At 39.0% G+C, this 17506-nt stretch overlaps 1 protein-coding gene across 3 annotated transcripts in view; it reads left to right on the top strand.

Moving 5' to 3' along the window:
* The window catches only part of LOC125226153 (elongation of very long chain fatty acids protein 7-like), a 96368-nt gene that overhangs the window by 62753 nt on the left and 16109 nt on the right, over positions 1 to 17506 (top strand). For all 3 annotated transcript variants that reach the window (XM_048130052.1, XM_048130051.1, XM_048130050.1), the window contains 2 exons: positions 7717 to 7879; positions 9960 to 10096. In XM_048130052.1, coding sequence (XP_047986009.1) covers positions 7717 to 7879; positions 9960 to 10096 — 300 coding nt within the window. The remainder of the gene's footprint in view (positions 1 to 7716; positions 7880 to 9959; positions 10097 to 17506) is intronic.

The raw sequence follows: 17506 nt of genomic DNA, 5'->3' as shown, positions 1-17506 counted from the left end.
CTGCAGTCCAATTTTAAATTGACAAATCAGACGTTTGATGGGATAAAGTTCCCATCGTGAATTGGTTAGACATGGTTACTTAGACCGTAAGTAATTAAATTTCAGGAACTGCAGGTTCCATGGAACTAGGTAAATAAAACTAAAATTAAATCAAAAAGATCAAAATGGTAATCACGGTCTATATCCCGGTCAATATAAGTCTAACAAAATTAAATAAATTATAAATTGAAATAGATATCATACACGAAAGAAAAAACGGTAAAGCCCACTGGTGGCCGAGCTGGGAATCGAACCCGGGTCTTCAGCTTACGCGGCTAACGTCTTTACCACTAGACCACACGACCGCCAAAAAAGATTTTCATGAACATGATGGCTAAGAACATTCCCGACTAATTCAGCTTTCAAGCAAAAAAAAATCTAAATCGGTTCATCCGTTCGGGAGCTACGATTCCACAGACAGACAGACACGTCAAACTTATAACACACCGTTTTTGCGTCGAGGATTAAAAATAAATACTGGAGCATATGCAATATGATGTGCCAACATTATGGGCAGAAGCCGAGAATCTTTCACACTGTCAAACTATGTTAATTCATGCAAAAATGCATGACATTGACACTTGACAGACGATGTGACCGGGCCGAGGCAAGAACGGCAAAAGCTTTACTTTCTTCCGCGGCCACTGTTCGAAAGTGTTGTGTCATCTCGCTTTGTTGGGTGATTTCCTGCCTTTCCTTTTGTAGTCTAGAGCCAATTTGGCCAGAAGTCGTCTCCTTCACGATTTTCGTCGACATCTCTTCTAAATACCTAAAACAGGTATGGATGTGTTCCTCGTTCTCTCCAGATTACGAATTGACCTGATTTAGTTTAAGGAGGGGGGGACGGGTCGACAAAAAGGGGGGGAAGGATGGCGACCGACCATCATTGATATTTATTCACATCTCGAGTCCTATAGCACCAATCTGTTCGTGCGAGGTGTCATTTGAAAGCTTATGAAACCTACTATAATTGTTTATAAGTAACAATAGTCATAAATGTAACTGTTTACAAAATATTTGAAAATATGTGTTTTTTTATCGAGCATGAATCGCCAATGTACTGGTAAAAAATGCTTCTAACTCAATAAACAATAACTTTACAGCAATTAATGTTAATATAAAATTTACGCGTCTATTCATGCTCTTTCTAAAAATATAAGTTTTATTGGTATATGATAATATATAATCATGTAATTAAGAATTTTGTTTGGCAGGGGTTATCCGCCAGGTCGCGTAAACGGGCGCTGACCGTAGTAAAGTATTCAATATTTTTGAGGTCTTATTTTACGGATCCATATGTGAGAGGTATCGTTTGAAAGATAATTAAACCTACTATATTTGTTTAAAAATAACTATAGTCATGAAGGTAGCTGTTTACAAAATATTTGAAAATATGTGTTTTTTATCGAGCATGAATCGCACAAATACTGGAAAAAATGCTTCTAAGTCAATAAACAATAACGTTACCGCAATTGATGTTATTACAAAATTTACGCGACTATTCATGAGCTTTCTATAAATATAAGTTTTATTGGTAAATGATAATATAACCCTGTAATTACGAACTTTGGTTCGTAGTGGTCACTCGGCCGGTCGCATAAATGAGCGCTGACCGTAGTAAAGTATTCAATATTTTTAAGTTCCTATTTTACGGATCCATATGTAAGAGGTATCATTTGAAAGAAAATTAAACCTACTATAATTATTTTTGAATAACTATAGTTATAAAGGTAGTTGTTTACAAAATATTTGAAAACATGAGTTTTTTTTTTCGAGCATCAGTGGCACATATACAGATAAAAAATGCTTCTAACTTAATAAACCATAACTTTACCGCAATTAATGTTATTATAAAATTTACGTGAAATTTCATGCGCTTTCTAAAAATATAAGTTTTATTGGTGTATGATATTATATGACCAAGTAATTACGAATTTGGTTTAGCAGGGGTCACTGCGCCCTGTCACGATATTGGGTGCTGACTGACCGTCGCCAAATTTTCTACATTTCTCAGATCCTATTTTACTGATAAATTTGTGAGAGGTATCATTTGAAAGCATATTATGCGTACTATCTTTATTTCTAATACTTCAAGTCGAAACTGTAGAAGTTTATAAAATATTTGATTAGTAATATGTGTATTTTACTGTGCATGAATAGCATTGGCACTGATAAGACACGCTTCTAGCTCAATAAATTATAGTTTTCCGTAATTGATATAATAACAAAATAAAAATATAATTTATCACGTATCGAATTTACTTATATACTTAATTGATCAGTAAAATAGAATCTGCAAAATGATGAGAAAATTAAGGCAACGGCGGTGCACATCCATTTATATGACGATTGACCGTGCGCAGTGGGTATGGTGGACAAGTTAACATTAATTATTTAAGCAAAAATAACAAAACTCATTTTTTGTAAAGGCTATACATTTAACGGTTTATTTCGTTATTATATCAATTACGGAAAAATATTATTTATTGAGCTAGACGCATGTTTCACTCGTATCAGTGCGAATGCTATTCATACACAGTAAAAATATACGTATTGTCAAATATTTTGTAAACTTCTACAATTACGACTAAAATTATTAAAAAGTAATGATAGTACGCATAATATGCTTTCAAATGATACGTCTCACAAATTGATCGCTCAAATAGGATCTGAGAAATATATAAAATTAGGCGTCGGTCAGCACCTATTTACGTCACGGGGGTGCAGTGACACCTGCTAAACCAAATTCGTAATTACTTAGTTGTATAATATCATACATCAATAAAACTTATATTTTTAGAAAGCACATGAAATGTCCTGTAAATTTTATAATAACATTATTTGCGGTAAAGTTATTGTTTATTGGTCATGCACCAAGATACAATCTTAAAAATTATGAAATGGGCAACGAAGATGGTCATCCATGTATATGACGGTACGCAGTGAGTATGATGGATAAATTAACATTAATTGTTTATGCAATACTGACAAAACTTATTATTTGAAAAGGTCATACATTTCGCCGTTTATTTTATTATTATATCAATTGCGGAAAAAATATAATTCATTGAGCTAGAAGCATGTTTTACTCACATCGGTTCCCATGCATATTTTCAAATATTTTGTTAGCTACTAGAATTACAACTAAAATTATTGAGAACTAATGATAGTACGCATAATATGCTTTCAAAAGATACCTCTCACAAATTGATCGTTAAACAAAATAGGATCTGAAAAATATAGAAAATTTGGCGACGGTCAGCATCCATAATATACGTGGCCGGGCGCTGTGGCCCCTACTTAACAAAATTTGTAATTACTTGGTTATATAATATCATACACCAATAAAACGTATGTTTTTAGAAAGCGCATAAAATTCCGCGTAAATCTTATACTAACATTACTTCCGGAAAAGTTGTTGTTTATTGATTTAGAAGTATTTTTTTACCAGTACGTGTGCGATTCATGGTCTATAAAACAAATATTTTCGAATATTTTCTAAACAGCTACCTTTATGACTATAGTTATGTGTAAAAAAAATATAGTAGATTTAATTAGCTTTCAAACGATATCTCTCGCATATGGATCCGTAAAATAGGACCTCTAAAATATTGAATACTTTACTACGGTCAGCGCCCATTTATGCGACTGGGCAGAGTGACTCCTGCTAAACCAAATTCGTAATTACATGGTTATCATATACCAATGAAACTTATATTTTTAGAAAGAGCATGAATAGACGTCACTTTGAACACCTACTATGATAAATTAAAGTATGTGAAAAAAATGCATTTTATTCATTTTAGACATTATGTTTCTTAGAGATATTTTATTATTATTACCTAGGCTACCCGTGTTAAGTTGGCGCGTGGAGTTAGTCCCACAAAATTCAATCTTAAAAACTATTTATCAAAAAACTTTTCATCGATTACATAAGACCTACCTCACCATAATCCCCGTTCGCATCTAAGGCTCACCGCACACTGGACAAGTGAATCAGGTGGCACTTGACTTACGGACTTGCTCTTGCTTGCCTCTTTTTATGGTATGCGGCGTTCACTTTCTTTCTCGTTTAAGGCTAACGGGCCAGTCGTACAAGGGCCAGGCCCCGTAACCGAATGGCACAAACGCTCACGAAACGAAACGCTCGCAGATATCTATCTCTATCGCTCTTGCGTATTGGCGTGAGAGAGCCAGACTACCTTTCGCGGCGTTTCGTTTTCGTTTCGCGCCGCAGAAATGCCATTCGGCTACAGTATAGCAGTTCTAGACTTTTTAGGCATTTTCTTGATTGCCAATTGTTTTTTTAAGTCGAACACATTTTTTGTGACCTGTCAGGAAATATTTGTCCACTTCACTAGGTTTTATTTCTACCGAAAATGCTAACTCTGAAATTCAAAGAGATTTCGATTTATTCGATATTAATTAAGATTAAATGAGTTGATTGTCTTTCAGGGCAAAACGGAGCGACGACTTTATGTGATTTTTTTTATGTGGAGATAGTTGAAGGGATGGAGAGTGACATAGGCTACTTTTTGTCTCTCTCTGACTCCCCACTTCCCTAAAATGGGGGGCTGGAAGTTTGTATGGAGCGTTCCGCAATTTTCGACTTTCGAGCGGAGCCGCGGGCAAAGCCTAGTGTTTACAATTTTACATACAATAATTTCGTAACGTGCAGTTGCTATGACTAATAACAGTGCCGGTTATTATGGCACTTATGGCGTTTAACATAACTTGTATAATTGAATTAAATTACATACATTCCTCCCATTGCTAGAGGCCCGAGATTGGCGTTTTTATGATTGTAACTACATACTAGTACATTACGATACAAGTGCGGAAAAGAGGAAGTCCGAAACGTGTGACTATAAACAAAAAGTTACGTAATTACGAGTATAATATGACATTTTTATATACTAACTAGTAGATTAGACTAGTCACAATAAACGACATCTTTAATACAGGGTGGTGGTGCTGGGTGGTAAAGTTGATTTTTATGCTCTTACGTTTCAATTAAAAATGTAAAAAGCGCATTGCTTTTGGAAAAACAGAACGCACTATAAAAGGAATAAGCTGAACGAAAAACACCAAAATAATTATGTTGGAAACGATATTGACAGCCTCATGTCATTTTAAACGTCAAACATCGGTTCGATGACATCACGACGCTTTCTTAACCCTTGCAGAGACAGCGCTATCAAAGTCACTGCCAACATACATATATCTTGTCCGGTACACTATTAAGAGTTTTGAATGATTCACGGTTATTTTCATTAGACTTATATTGACCGGGATATAGACCGTGATTACCTTTTTGATTTTTGTCGAGCTCCCGATATTTCGACGCAGTTGCATGCATCATGCTCACGGACTGGTCGGCTGCGTTCACTTTCAGCGTTACCACTGGTCGCATTCACACTCGATGGTCTGTCCAAACACACTACACTCACAGTGTCACTACGTTTGTTCAATTCTGACTTCACCGGTTTTTAAAAGTCAAACAAAATGTTGATCACTGGATTCCATACATTAGATAGACACACTATTACACACACACACTACACTCGGTACACTATTGTCTTGCAGAAACTTTTTTCGCATATATTTGATTCGTATAATAATTTTTGGCAGGTAGAAGTCACTTTCCATAGTCAAATAAATTTTAACTGTTATTTTAAACAAAATGTAGGTACACGATTCAGGGGTAAAAAATGTTTCGTTTTATGGTTTGCTAAACAAACACTTTCAATATTATTAACATAAATTAGTAGATTAACAGAACTTAGAGGAATCACGTGTTTTCCTGTCAAGTTCACGCACAGAGAAAGCTTTCTGAGAATCGAGGTTGCAGGCTTCACGTTGGAACCGGCTACCATACAAATTACTGTATTTCCGGACCAATACGACCTTTGAACGTTGCTGCACCGTTTCCGGTCTTAGGCACTGGTCTCACCGCGAGCTAGTAAGCTATGAGCTATCAGCTATAAAAACGAAGAAAAGATAATCACTCCCGTGCAAATAAAAGAGACACGGCGATGTTTATAGCTACTCGCCCAGCGGTGAGCTATCAAAATCACCGTGTCTCTTTTATTTGCACGGGAGTGCTTATCTTTTGTTCGTTTTTGTAGCCGATAGCTCATAGCTTACTAGCTCGCGATGGGACCAGTGCCATAGAGAGACCTTTTTAAAAAATCCAAGATAACGTAGCAACGATTTTGACAGCCTTCACGGTGCAAATGTTGTTTTTTAAACGTCAAGATTTTATGTTTTTTTTTTGTTTATTTAGAACTAGCTTCTGTTAAATTCAAAAATTGCGGAATGCTCCATTCAAAATTCCACCCTCCATTTTAGGGAAGTGGGGCGTTAGAAACAGGCAAAAAGTAGCCTATGTCACTCTTCATCTCTTCAACTATCTATAGTATCTATACTTAAAAAATCGTCGTCGTCGCTGGTAGATTTCACTTTTAAATGCCTATATACCTTGAAACCCTCGCAACGCTCAAGATTCCACATTCTGGAAAATACTGTAATCTTGTGCTTCTCAGGTATTAGTATGACAGGTATTTCATTTAATTTATTCAATCATATTAAGCACTCTATGCTTGAAATAAAACTTTTTATAGAAACTACCCACATTGTAATTTTCCTCAGTCACAGTTAACGGGTGTTGACCACGAACGCCGTAAAGAGTTCGAAACGTCGGGATGTATTGTATTGTTTATTAATTTAATTATACGCGATATAATCCGTTTTCATAGTTTTATATCATTAGTAACTATAGCTCTATGGATGCTTCCTTGTAAAACAAATAACTTATTTCATTTGAGCAACGTGCTATCATAAATAATTTGTATAGACTAGTGGGATTCCGCCGAAATCGTTATATTACGAAATTTATGGATGCCACCAAACCTGTTTCAGCCGCAATGTCACATGTCTTCCGATGAAAAGTGAAATTTAACTCATTGATTATTCGCAATCATTTGCGTAAAGAACCTGTTTCATCATTATCGACATTTTCGAAAATCCTTTCTGTTTTTTACTTTAAATCCAGTTTTTTTTTGTTCAAAAAAGTGATAGTTTTAGTTTTCTCTTCCCAAATTTTTATATTTCGTAACGATTGAATAGATTTTTACTTTTCATTTAGCATCATATTTGAAAGGTGCAAGAAATAGTAGAATTAGCATATTTTCGTTTATTAGGTACCATTTAGCTAGCTAAAGGATTATGCAAATTTTGTAATAGTTGCAATGCAGTTAATGATAAATGCAAAAAGGGTCCTCTTACACTCCCCTGCCCTATTTTTAAGGCTATTTTAGACTATTTATTAAAGAGTGTCAGGTAGCAGCGTTTTTCATGGTTGTGTAAGCCAATAAGGGATCGGCAATTACACGATAAACGAGCATGCAATATGTACAAACGCATTAAATTTCGTGTGTTGCGATTTTTTTTTTCAATGTTTAAAGTACGCGATCAGTTTTCGTTGCAAAATTCTTCACATTGCCTTAGATACAGATCCTTTTACATCAGCCATTTTACAAAAAATTGAGTTTGCACGGGACAACGGCAAACTATTTCATGATGGAATGGTCCTACCTACCTACTCCGAAAATAAAGCGTGTTCCTAACAAAAGGCTCTCGATTCTCTCGAACTCACTTCTTTATGTCTCCCCACAGATGCTGCATCTATGCTGGGTGTACTACTTCTCCAAACTGTCCGAGTTCGCGGACACGATATTCTTCGTGCTGCGGAAGAAGAAGGGACAAGTCTCGTGGCTCCATCTGTACCACCACTCCCTCACCCCTTTCGAGGCGTGGGTGCTCGTCAAATTCATCGCTGGTATGTCAAAAATATGATTACGGTTCATTACAACCAAATTTTATAATACCATATTCCTAAAACGTCGCAATACCAAAACAGATTAGTCTCATAATGTCTAAAACTCGAAATGACTTAAACCTACTTCTCAAATTACCGTATTCTCAAAATGTCTAAAAGTCAAATTAACTTAAAACCAAAACTTCACTTCCTCAAAATGCCTAAAATGCAGTATCCATGAAAACTGTATTTTTTTACAGTTTTTCATAAATAGTTAGCATTAATTAACAAAATGAATAATAAAACACAGTGCAAGAATATAATGCACACTGTAAATAAAATTTTAGATATTTTGAGAAAGTATCATTTTGAATTTTGGTTATTATGAAACTAATAAATTTCGGTTATTAGGTGTAATCGGCCAATGTTATTTTGGCATTTTGATGTACTGAAAATTGGTATTTTTGTAATTTTAAACATTTTACGACTAATCCGTTTTAACATTACGACATTCTAAGAACATGGTATTATAAAATTTGGTTGTAACGAACCGTAATCAAAAATACCCAGAAGTTTATACCGGTGTAAAATTCCGCCAAGTAAAAATGTTGTAAGGAGACTAAAAATGCACATTCAGGGTATGATATTTCGTGTTTTGGAAGTAGGGCCACGTCTCCTGGCTCCATCTGTACCACGTCCACTCCCTTACCCCTTAGAGGCGTGGGTGCTCGTCCAATTCATCGCTGGTATGTTAAAAATAAAAAATAAATATCTTAATACAGTCTTTGGCTCATCGGCGGATAGTCGCCAGTCTGTCGATGTTTTACAGGTTGCACTTCGGGGAGTGTGCTCAAGAGCTACACGAGCTTATTCCACCGTCCCCATTCTACCATCGGACTCTTAGACGCACGGCCGGTTTCTATCCTTTCTTGGTAGATATTCCGCGAATTCGCACGAAGCGCTTTGCTTCTTCTTTTCTTATGCGTACTGCCAAGGAGTGGAATTCCTTGCCGGAGGCTATATTTCCGAGCTCATAACCCCGCAAATCTTCAAATCAAGGGTGAACAGGCATCGTCTAGGCGAGCTCACTCCATTGTAGGCCAAGTCTTTGCCTTTGGCTAGTCATTTTATAATAAAAATAAAAATGTCTCAAATATTCAATCCGGGATGACTCTCCCATGGAAAACATGCGCTATTAGAAAGAATTCAATAACATAGTACTTACATCCGTTGGTTTAGTAGTAGTAGTAGTAGTGCTTAAAAAGAGTGTCAAATTGCATCTTATCATGACAAAACAGCCATAACAGCAACAGATTTGTTAAGGAAATGGATGACTAATACTCATTTTCCTCTGTTGCAATGCTGCACCAGTTGCGATCCAGTTGTAAACTTTATTTGTATTGAGTCATTATTAGTAATATGCTTTTTAAGTACTTCCTACTCTGAATGAAGCATTTTACAAACAATAGATCATCGTCTGCGATTATGTCTAAATTCCACCATCACTTTGTATCGTTGTATACAACGAAGACATAGCGTGTAGTGATCCTGCCTGCTACGCCTCGGTCCCGGGTTCGAATTCGCATTTATTTGTGTGATGAGCACAGATATTTTGTTCCCGAGTCATTGATGTTTTCTATGTATATAATAAGTATTTGTATATTATATATATCGTTGTCTGAGTACCTGCAACACAAGCCTTCTTGAGCTTACCGTAGGACTTAGTCAATCTATGTAAGAATGTCTTATTATATTTATTTAATATTTATTTTATTTATCATCTGCCAAACAGATAAGTAAGTCTTCAAATTAAACATGTTGTCTTCAAGCAAGACGTTATGCATACAAACATTATCTTGCCCAAATAGTATTTTTCATATGCGCCTAATATTGTAAATTTCATCGACATCGCAATAGCCGTTTTTTAAAAATTAATGAAATAAATATGCAAATGGGTCCGAAAAAATATGATAGATTATTTTCCGCTTTAATACAGTATGTTAATTCACTATTTAAAATATGTCTAACGGAAGTTTAACTACAGCCTTCCCTTTTGTCTCTATCCACTCATGTCACTAACCCCACTTCTTTCTATTTCTAGGTGGCCACGGCACGTTCTCCAATATCGTCAACAACATGGTCCACGTCATCATGTATGCTTACTATATGTTCTCCGCGATGGGACCACACATGCAGAAATATCTCTGGTGGAAGAAGCATCTCACCACCGTTCAGCTGGTAAGTCACTTTCAAGTTCCTTTTCCGTCGCTCGTCATCATCCTCCTTGCGGCTCGGCTCACCATCATTGGCCGCGGCTCATGGGAGCCTGGGGTCCGCTTTGACAACTAATCCCAATATTAGGCATAAGCATAAGTACTAGTTTTACGAAAGCGACTGCCAACTGACCTTCCACCCCGAAGGGTAACTAGGTCTTATTGAAATTAGTCCGGTTTCCTCACGATGTTTTCTTTCACCGAAAAGCGACTGGCAAATTTAATATCAAATGATTTTTCACACATAAGTTCCGAAAAACTCATTGGTACGAGCCGGGGTTCGAACCCGCGACCTCCGGATTGAAAGTCGCACGCTCGTACCGCTGAGCCACCAGCGCTTATCCGTCTCCGTCTCCGTTCGTTCGTTTCCTTTTCCGTCGTTATAACATATTATACCTCTATTTTATCCATTCTTTCGAAGGTCGTAGCAAACTAAACTTTCTTTAAGTATAAGTTTTTTTTCAAAAAAACTGAGAAGACAAACTATGGACCCGAACTCCGAAGACAAACTGTCATGAAGGATATAATCTTGTTGGTTTCCTATGCGTTGCTTCCTTACGAATCAGATTACATGCTGATGAAACGTTAACCTGATGAAATGTCAATCCTTCCCTATACTGTAAGATAAGATCACGCGATGTCGTTCGGTAATTTCCTTGAAACTTACGAGTAGCCACAGCAACTGATTAATTGAAGATAGTGTTGAAAGGAACAAGTCCTTTACTGCGCCTACAGTTTGAATAGCCCAAGTCATTATAAAGAGACTTATGATATTTTTAAGTTCTAAATGTTGATGCCTCGCCTCCGAATAAAAAGTTTGTCATACGTTTTATCCATAAAAGTACCTCGAGTCTTGACCAAAACTTAGCTAAAGTGCCTGAAAATTTTGCAACTCGAAAATGTTCTGAGGCTGATTAAATTAACCATATTGGTCTACAGTATTACATCCGTTATAAAATTTCAATAAATAACAAGTACAACAAATTGATTTATCGTTAAAAAACAGGACGGCCATTAAAAACTATAAGGAAACTCAAAATGTGGCCTATAAAGGTACCGGAATCACAGCAGTAAACCAATTACTTGCCCATAACTGTAACTCTGCACTGTCAGGAAAGAAAATTGATATTTCGTGTTATTTACCTTATAATTATAGGGCAATGTCGTCAACAACTTGACTCATGGGTACCTATTCGAATTTAAATAAAACACGATGATGACATTACTGTACCTACCTTGAATTTACTTAAAATAGGTGCAAATTTTGAAATACTTCCTATCCATACATTGCAAGATGGATATGCAAGTTGAGCTTTAGAACCGAACAAAACCATAAATCTTAAAATAAACTTCTTTTTGTCTCTTCTTCTTATCGATACTAATATTACACATAGTTAAATGGGAAAATGTGTATGTCTGTTTGTTTGTCCGTTTTTCACGGCAAAACGGAGCGACGAATTGACGTGATTTTTTAAGTGGGGATAGTTGAAGGGCTTTTTGTCTCTTTCTAACGCGAGCGAAGCCGCTGAAATCTAGTAGAACATAATTATTGGATTAAAAGTTACATGCTGAACAGATAACAACATTTTAATCTCTATGATATACCTATAAAAGTCACTGATTCATTTCTAATTTCTATGCGCGTTAAAAATCCTTGTAGTTTGATACAGATGTTTGCACTTTAGTTTTCAGTCGTGTCTTCTCGAAAAACTTCGTATTTTTCCTGCTAGTTCAGACAGTGTCCGTACGTATTGTACTGTGACTGACTGAAATAGCATGACATAATCGTACATTTCCGTAAATATACGAAGGGAAAGAGTTCCGAGAGCACAGATTAAAATGAAAACAAGTTCATATTTTTTCATTTCGAATAGGACTTCCTTTAATTTGCTCCGAAGGTTACCGTCTCACCTTTTATTGTTTCGAACGATGAAATGGACCTGTCAACGGTTCTATAATTCTTTAAGGATGTCATTTAGGCCGACAATTTTCGAGTTGAAATGTTCCGACGGTGAACTGGATATGACCGGAAATACGCCCTTTTCTTAATATGGTAATGAATTTTCTTATTTAAAATTGATTTTGATTTTACTCGATATGTTTAATTGTTACTACGTACAATAAAGGGCATGGATAGGGTCAGTTAATTTTGACATTTAACGGACAGTTTAAGAACACGAGTTGTTTATTACTTCAATACCTACTGACGAAAACGGAATTGATGAATATTCCTTAGTATTTTCTACTTCTAAAATTACTTCCCAGCAGATTATTATTAGAAACAGTTTATAAAACATATATAATATAATAGATATGAGACGTTATCTGGGTAAAGGGACCTTATTGTCATGGCGCTTACGTCCCGCGGCGTCATATTTGTATACGAACATTGCTCATAACGTCGTAAGCGCCATCGGCAATAAGGTCCCTTTACCCAGATAATGTCACATACGAGTATAAGTAATTAATAGCAATGATAAGCCATGGGAGAGTGACCTAGGTACAGTCAGCCATAAAAGTGGTTTACCACTTTTCGACATGTGTTTCAAAAATAGAGTCGAAAAGTGTTAAACGACTTTCTTGGCTGACCGTACAATTAGTCTTTTGCAGCCTGGTAATTTGGATACAATAGATAGATAGATAGATTTATTTATTTCTTTGAGAAAAAAACAGTATTTCACACAATTATAAAATACTTACTTAAAGGCTTTCACTAAAATATCGTCAACATAAAATTATACTTAATTAAAACAGAAAATACAAATAAAATCATTTAATAAAAAAAAAACAATTGATCAAGTGCCCATCATATATAACCTAACTACAAAATTAAAATTTTGAAAAAACCCCCGACCGCGATATAGTGGATCGATTTTCATGAAACATGGCTAAGAACACTCCTGACTAACTCAGCTTTCAAACAAAAAACTTTATTATTATTATTATTTTCTTTATTCATTTTGATTCTTAGGCTAGGCTTTTTTATAATATTATATCCTTTATTTATCTTCTTTCTTAAGTTAGGTTTTGTACAATATGAGTATAAAAGTAAAATAAAAATAACACTTACAAAACAATATAAAACATATAAACACATTATAAAAAACCTAACCTAGGGTGCCGCCAGCAGCGGGGCAGGGCCCAAGCTGCCGGTGGTTAGGGCTGCAGAGAGAGGAACCGTCGGACTATCCGCGCCGTGTCCAAGATCACCGCCTTCTGCATCTGGCCCTTGATCCATCCACCTAGCGAGAGTCTCTTAAGATGGTGGTCGAGACTCTTCGCTATGAGACCGTTCGCTGAAACGACTATCGGAACAATGATCGTTGAATCAACATCCCACATGGCGGTTATCTCGTGAGCCAAGTCTAGGTACTTACTGGACTTGTCCTTCTCGGCTTTCACGAGATTCTCATCATGGGGGATGGTGATGTCAACGAGCACGGCCCGGCGTTGCAGTCGATCTATTATCACAATGTCAGGCTTATTGGCTACAATAGTCCTGTCAGTGATAATAGATCGATCCCAATAGAGCGTGGCACGACCATTTTCGAGAACTGGCGCAGGTAAGTACTTGTAATACGGTACTTCGCGGTCCACAAGGCCGTATTGAAGAGCAAGTTGCTGGTGAATAATCCTGGCTACGAGATTATGTCTGTGCAAGTACTCGCCGTTAGCTAGATGAGAACAACCGGAAATGATATGCCTGAGTGACTCTCCGGGACGGCGGCATGCCCGACAAATGTCGACCGTACCGTCCTTCAGGATATATTTCCGGTAGTTGTTCGTCATCATAACTTCGTCCGCAATTGCACAGGCAAAACCCTCGGTTTCTCCGAAGAGGTCCCCAAATCGTAACCAGTTCACCGATGCGAGCAGATCTACATCGGGTCCCGTGAGGGCCTTGTAGAACCGCCCGTGTAGCTGCTTGCTCTCCCATACCGCCTTGCGGTCCGCAGTACTTAGTACCACAGGTTTGCGCCAGTTCTGTTTCGCCAAGGAGAGCGGCGTGAGGTTTCCGTCCACTGCCACCACATCACGATGCATCCCACACTCGTTGTTAAGGAAGTAATTCCTGAGATTGTACACCTCACGGTTGTGGAGATTTTTGGCATTTAGGAAGCCTCGACCTCCGCACTTCCGTGGGATGTACAATCTCATAACAGACGAGCGCGGGTGTAACATACGGTGTGTGGTAAGCAGTGATCGGACCCTCCGATCCAGGGCGTCCAGCTCGGTCTGGGTCCACCTTAGTATGCCAAAGGAGTATGTGAGTAGAGGCATTACCCAGGCGTTAAAGGCGCGCACTTTATTGCCTCCTGACAAAAGACTGTTAAGGACTTTTGTGAGCCGACTGAAAAAGCGCTCCTTCACCGACCGTCTAATGCCAACATCCTCAATACCCAACGACTGTGACATACCAAGGTACTTATAGGTTTCTGATTCAGAGATAGATCTGAACGACATCGTCTCAGAAAGTTGTAAATTTTCTGAATTTACAACCTCCCCCCGCTGTACATGCATAACCGCACACTTATCGACACCAAACTCCATTCTGATGGCGGTACTGAAAACTTCTGTGGTTTTCAATAGCACCATCAGGTCTTGGGTGTTCGGTGCAAATAGTTTGAGATCGTCCATGTACAGAAGGTGAGAGATGACTTCACCCTCTCTCCGAAGCCGGCAACCTAGCCCAGAATCCTTCAGCAGGGTGCTGAGGGGATTCAGAGCTAGGCAGAACCATAATGGACTCAGACTGTCACCCTGGAATATTCCTCGCTCAATCCTTATGAAGTCCTGCGGGCCAGTGGGGTCATCCCTGCCTCCTGGTTGACGAAGGACTGTGGTCCACTGCCTCATACATGCAGCCAGGAAGGATATTAAAGCTGCATCAAGTTTATACAGCTCCAATACCCTTCTCAGCCATGAATGAGTCCTTCTTATAGTCAATCCAAGCGGCCGAGATGGCCCCCTTGTTCCGCCGAACTTGTTGGCAAATGGTCATGTCTATGAGGAGGAGCTCTTTAGTACCACGGGACCCAACCCTACATCCATTTTGAGCGGGGGCCAGAATGTTGTTAGCGACAATATGCGCGTTAATTTTTGCTCTCAAAATGGATGTAAGGAGCTTGTAGAGTGTAGGCAAGCACGTGATGGGTCTGTAGTTTTTTGCTTCCGTGGTACTACCGGACTTGTAGAGCAGGAAAGTAACACCAGTTGTTAGGGAAGGTGGGAGAGAACCAAGATCGAGGGCTTGTTGAAATTGCGTTGCCAAACGCGAGTGCGAGCATCGAAACCATTTTAGCCAGAAGTTGTGCAATCCGTCCGGTCCAGGACTTTTCCAGTTCTGGGCCGTACGGGTAGCACAACTTACGTCGTCGGGGCTGATGGTGATAGCCCCCATAGGTTCGATGTTCTCGCACTCGCGTTCGACAACGGTCATCCACTCACCCTCCGTGTGTTCGACGGGCACCGACCAGATGCTACGCCAGAAATCAGACATGGCAGTAGCATCCGGCAGCCGCACGTCAGACACACGAGGGTCGGTTTCCTCCCACCTCCGGTATACTTTCCTTTGGTCGCTTTGAAAAAGACGATTCTGCTGGAATCGGTCCACACGCTTTCTGTAGCGGCGAATACGGCTTGCCCATGCATAGACTTTCTGCTTCAGGAAGTCGATGCGCTCTGTGACATTGGCCAAATAGTCGCGGGGCCTGATGTCCGTCCCCGCGAACGCCTGGTTCACAAAGCGCATTACTCGGGGGCGATTATTACCCCTCTGAAGCAGATCAGCTTTGCAATGAGAGTCCTAAACGAGTTGATACGACGCTCGATCCGTACTTGCCATGCAGGAACACCTCCGACGGTCCTAGTTGCACGGTCAGCGTCCGGAAACTTGACTCGAGCAACACGGCACGCCGCGATGGCTCCGCAATACATGATCGAGTGTGTATCATCTAGATCTTTACTAGTCCGTATAAATGGCTCTAGTAAAGCGTTTAAGGCTCCCATTAACGCTAGATTGCGTCTATTCATAGGCAGACGTGGTAATCGTGGCCTAGGATTGTTTGTGGAGCGATACTGCGTAATCGCCTCTTCCAAAGACCTCCTCAGTTGCTCATTGGCAGGCTCACTCTCGCTCTGACTCGCGAAGTCCCCGCCGTCGTTACCGGAATCAACCCGCGGCGTCTCCGGTGCCAGGTCGGGTTCGGGCACCGGGTCCGGCGACATGGCGGGCAAATCCCGCCCCGAGGCGGGTCAAATAATAATAATAATAATAGTCCGTAATAGCCGTCCCGGAGAGTCACTCAGGCATATCATTTCCGGTTGTTCTCATCTTGCTAACGGCGAGTACTTGCACAGACATAATCTCGTAGCCAGGATTATTCACCAGCAACTTGCTCTTCAATACGGCCTTGTGGACCGCGAAGTACCGTACTACAAGTACTTACCTGCGCCAGTTCTTGAAAATGGTCGTGCCACGCTCTATTGGGATCGATCTATTATCACTGACAGGACTATTGTAGCCAATAAGCCTGACATTGTGATAATAGATCGACTGCAACGCCGGGCAGTGCTCGTTGACATCACCATCCCCCATGATGAGAATCTCGTGAAAGCCGAGAAGGACAAGTCCAGTAAGTACCTAGACTTGGCTCACGAGATAACCGCCATGTGGGATGTTGATTCAACGATCATTGTTCCGATAGTCGTTTCAGCGAACGGTCTCATAGCGAAGAGTCTCGACCAACATCTTAAGAGACTCTCGCTAGGTGGCTGGATCAAGGGCCAGATGCAGAAGGCGGTGATCTTGGACACGGCGCGGATAGTCCGACGGTTCCTCTCTCTGCAGCCCTAACCACCGGCAGCTTGGGCCCTGCCCCGCTGCTGGCGGCACCCTAGGTTAGGTTTTTTATAATGTGTTTATATGTTTTATATTGTTTTGTAAGTGTTATTTTTATTTTACTTTTATACTCATATTGTACAAAACCTAACTTAAGAAGGAAGATAAATAAAGGAAATAATAATAATAATCTATATATATAAAAATGAAATGCGTTTGTTAGTTACCTATAAACTCGAGAACGGCTGGACCGATTTACGTAATTTTGGTATTGAAATGTTTGTATTAGACCGCAGAAGGTTTAGGCAGTGTAAAAACACGTAAATATTGTGATGATAATTAGAAAACAGTGATTCTTTTTTCCCATACAAATTGTTCCTACCTGACAACTTGACAATGACGTGACGTTAATGACAGGTGCGTTCCAAACTTACATTAATGACGGATGCGTTCCAAACGCATTGTGATTTTATTAATTTATCTTGGCAAAATAATGTGAAAATTAGTAATTATTCCGTTAAAAAAAAAAGGAAT

The sequence above is a fragment of the Leguminivora glycinivorella genome, chromosome 5, assembly GCF_023078275.1.
Source record: "Leguminivora glycinivorella isolate SPB_JAAS2020 chromosome 5, LegGlyc_1.1, whole genome shotgun sequence".
NCBI classification, from domain to species: domain Eukaryota; kingdom Metazoa; phylum Arthropoda; class Insecta; order Lepidoptera; family Tortricidae; genus Leguminivora; species Leguminivora glycinivorella.
Note: the sequence above shows the minus strand (reverse complement) of the source record. Positions and strands in the feature narration are given on the sequence as shown.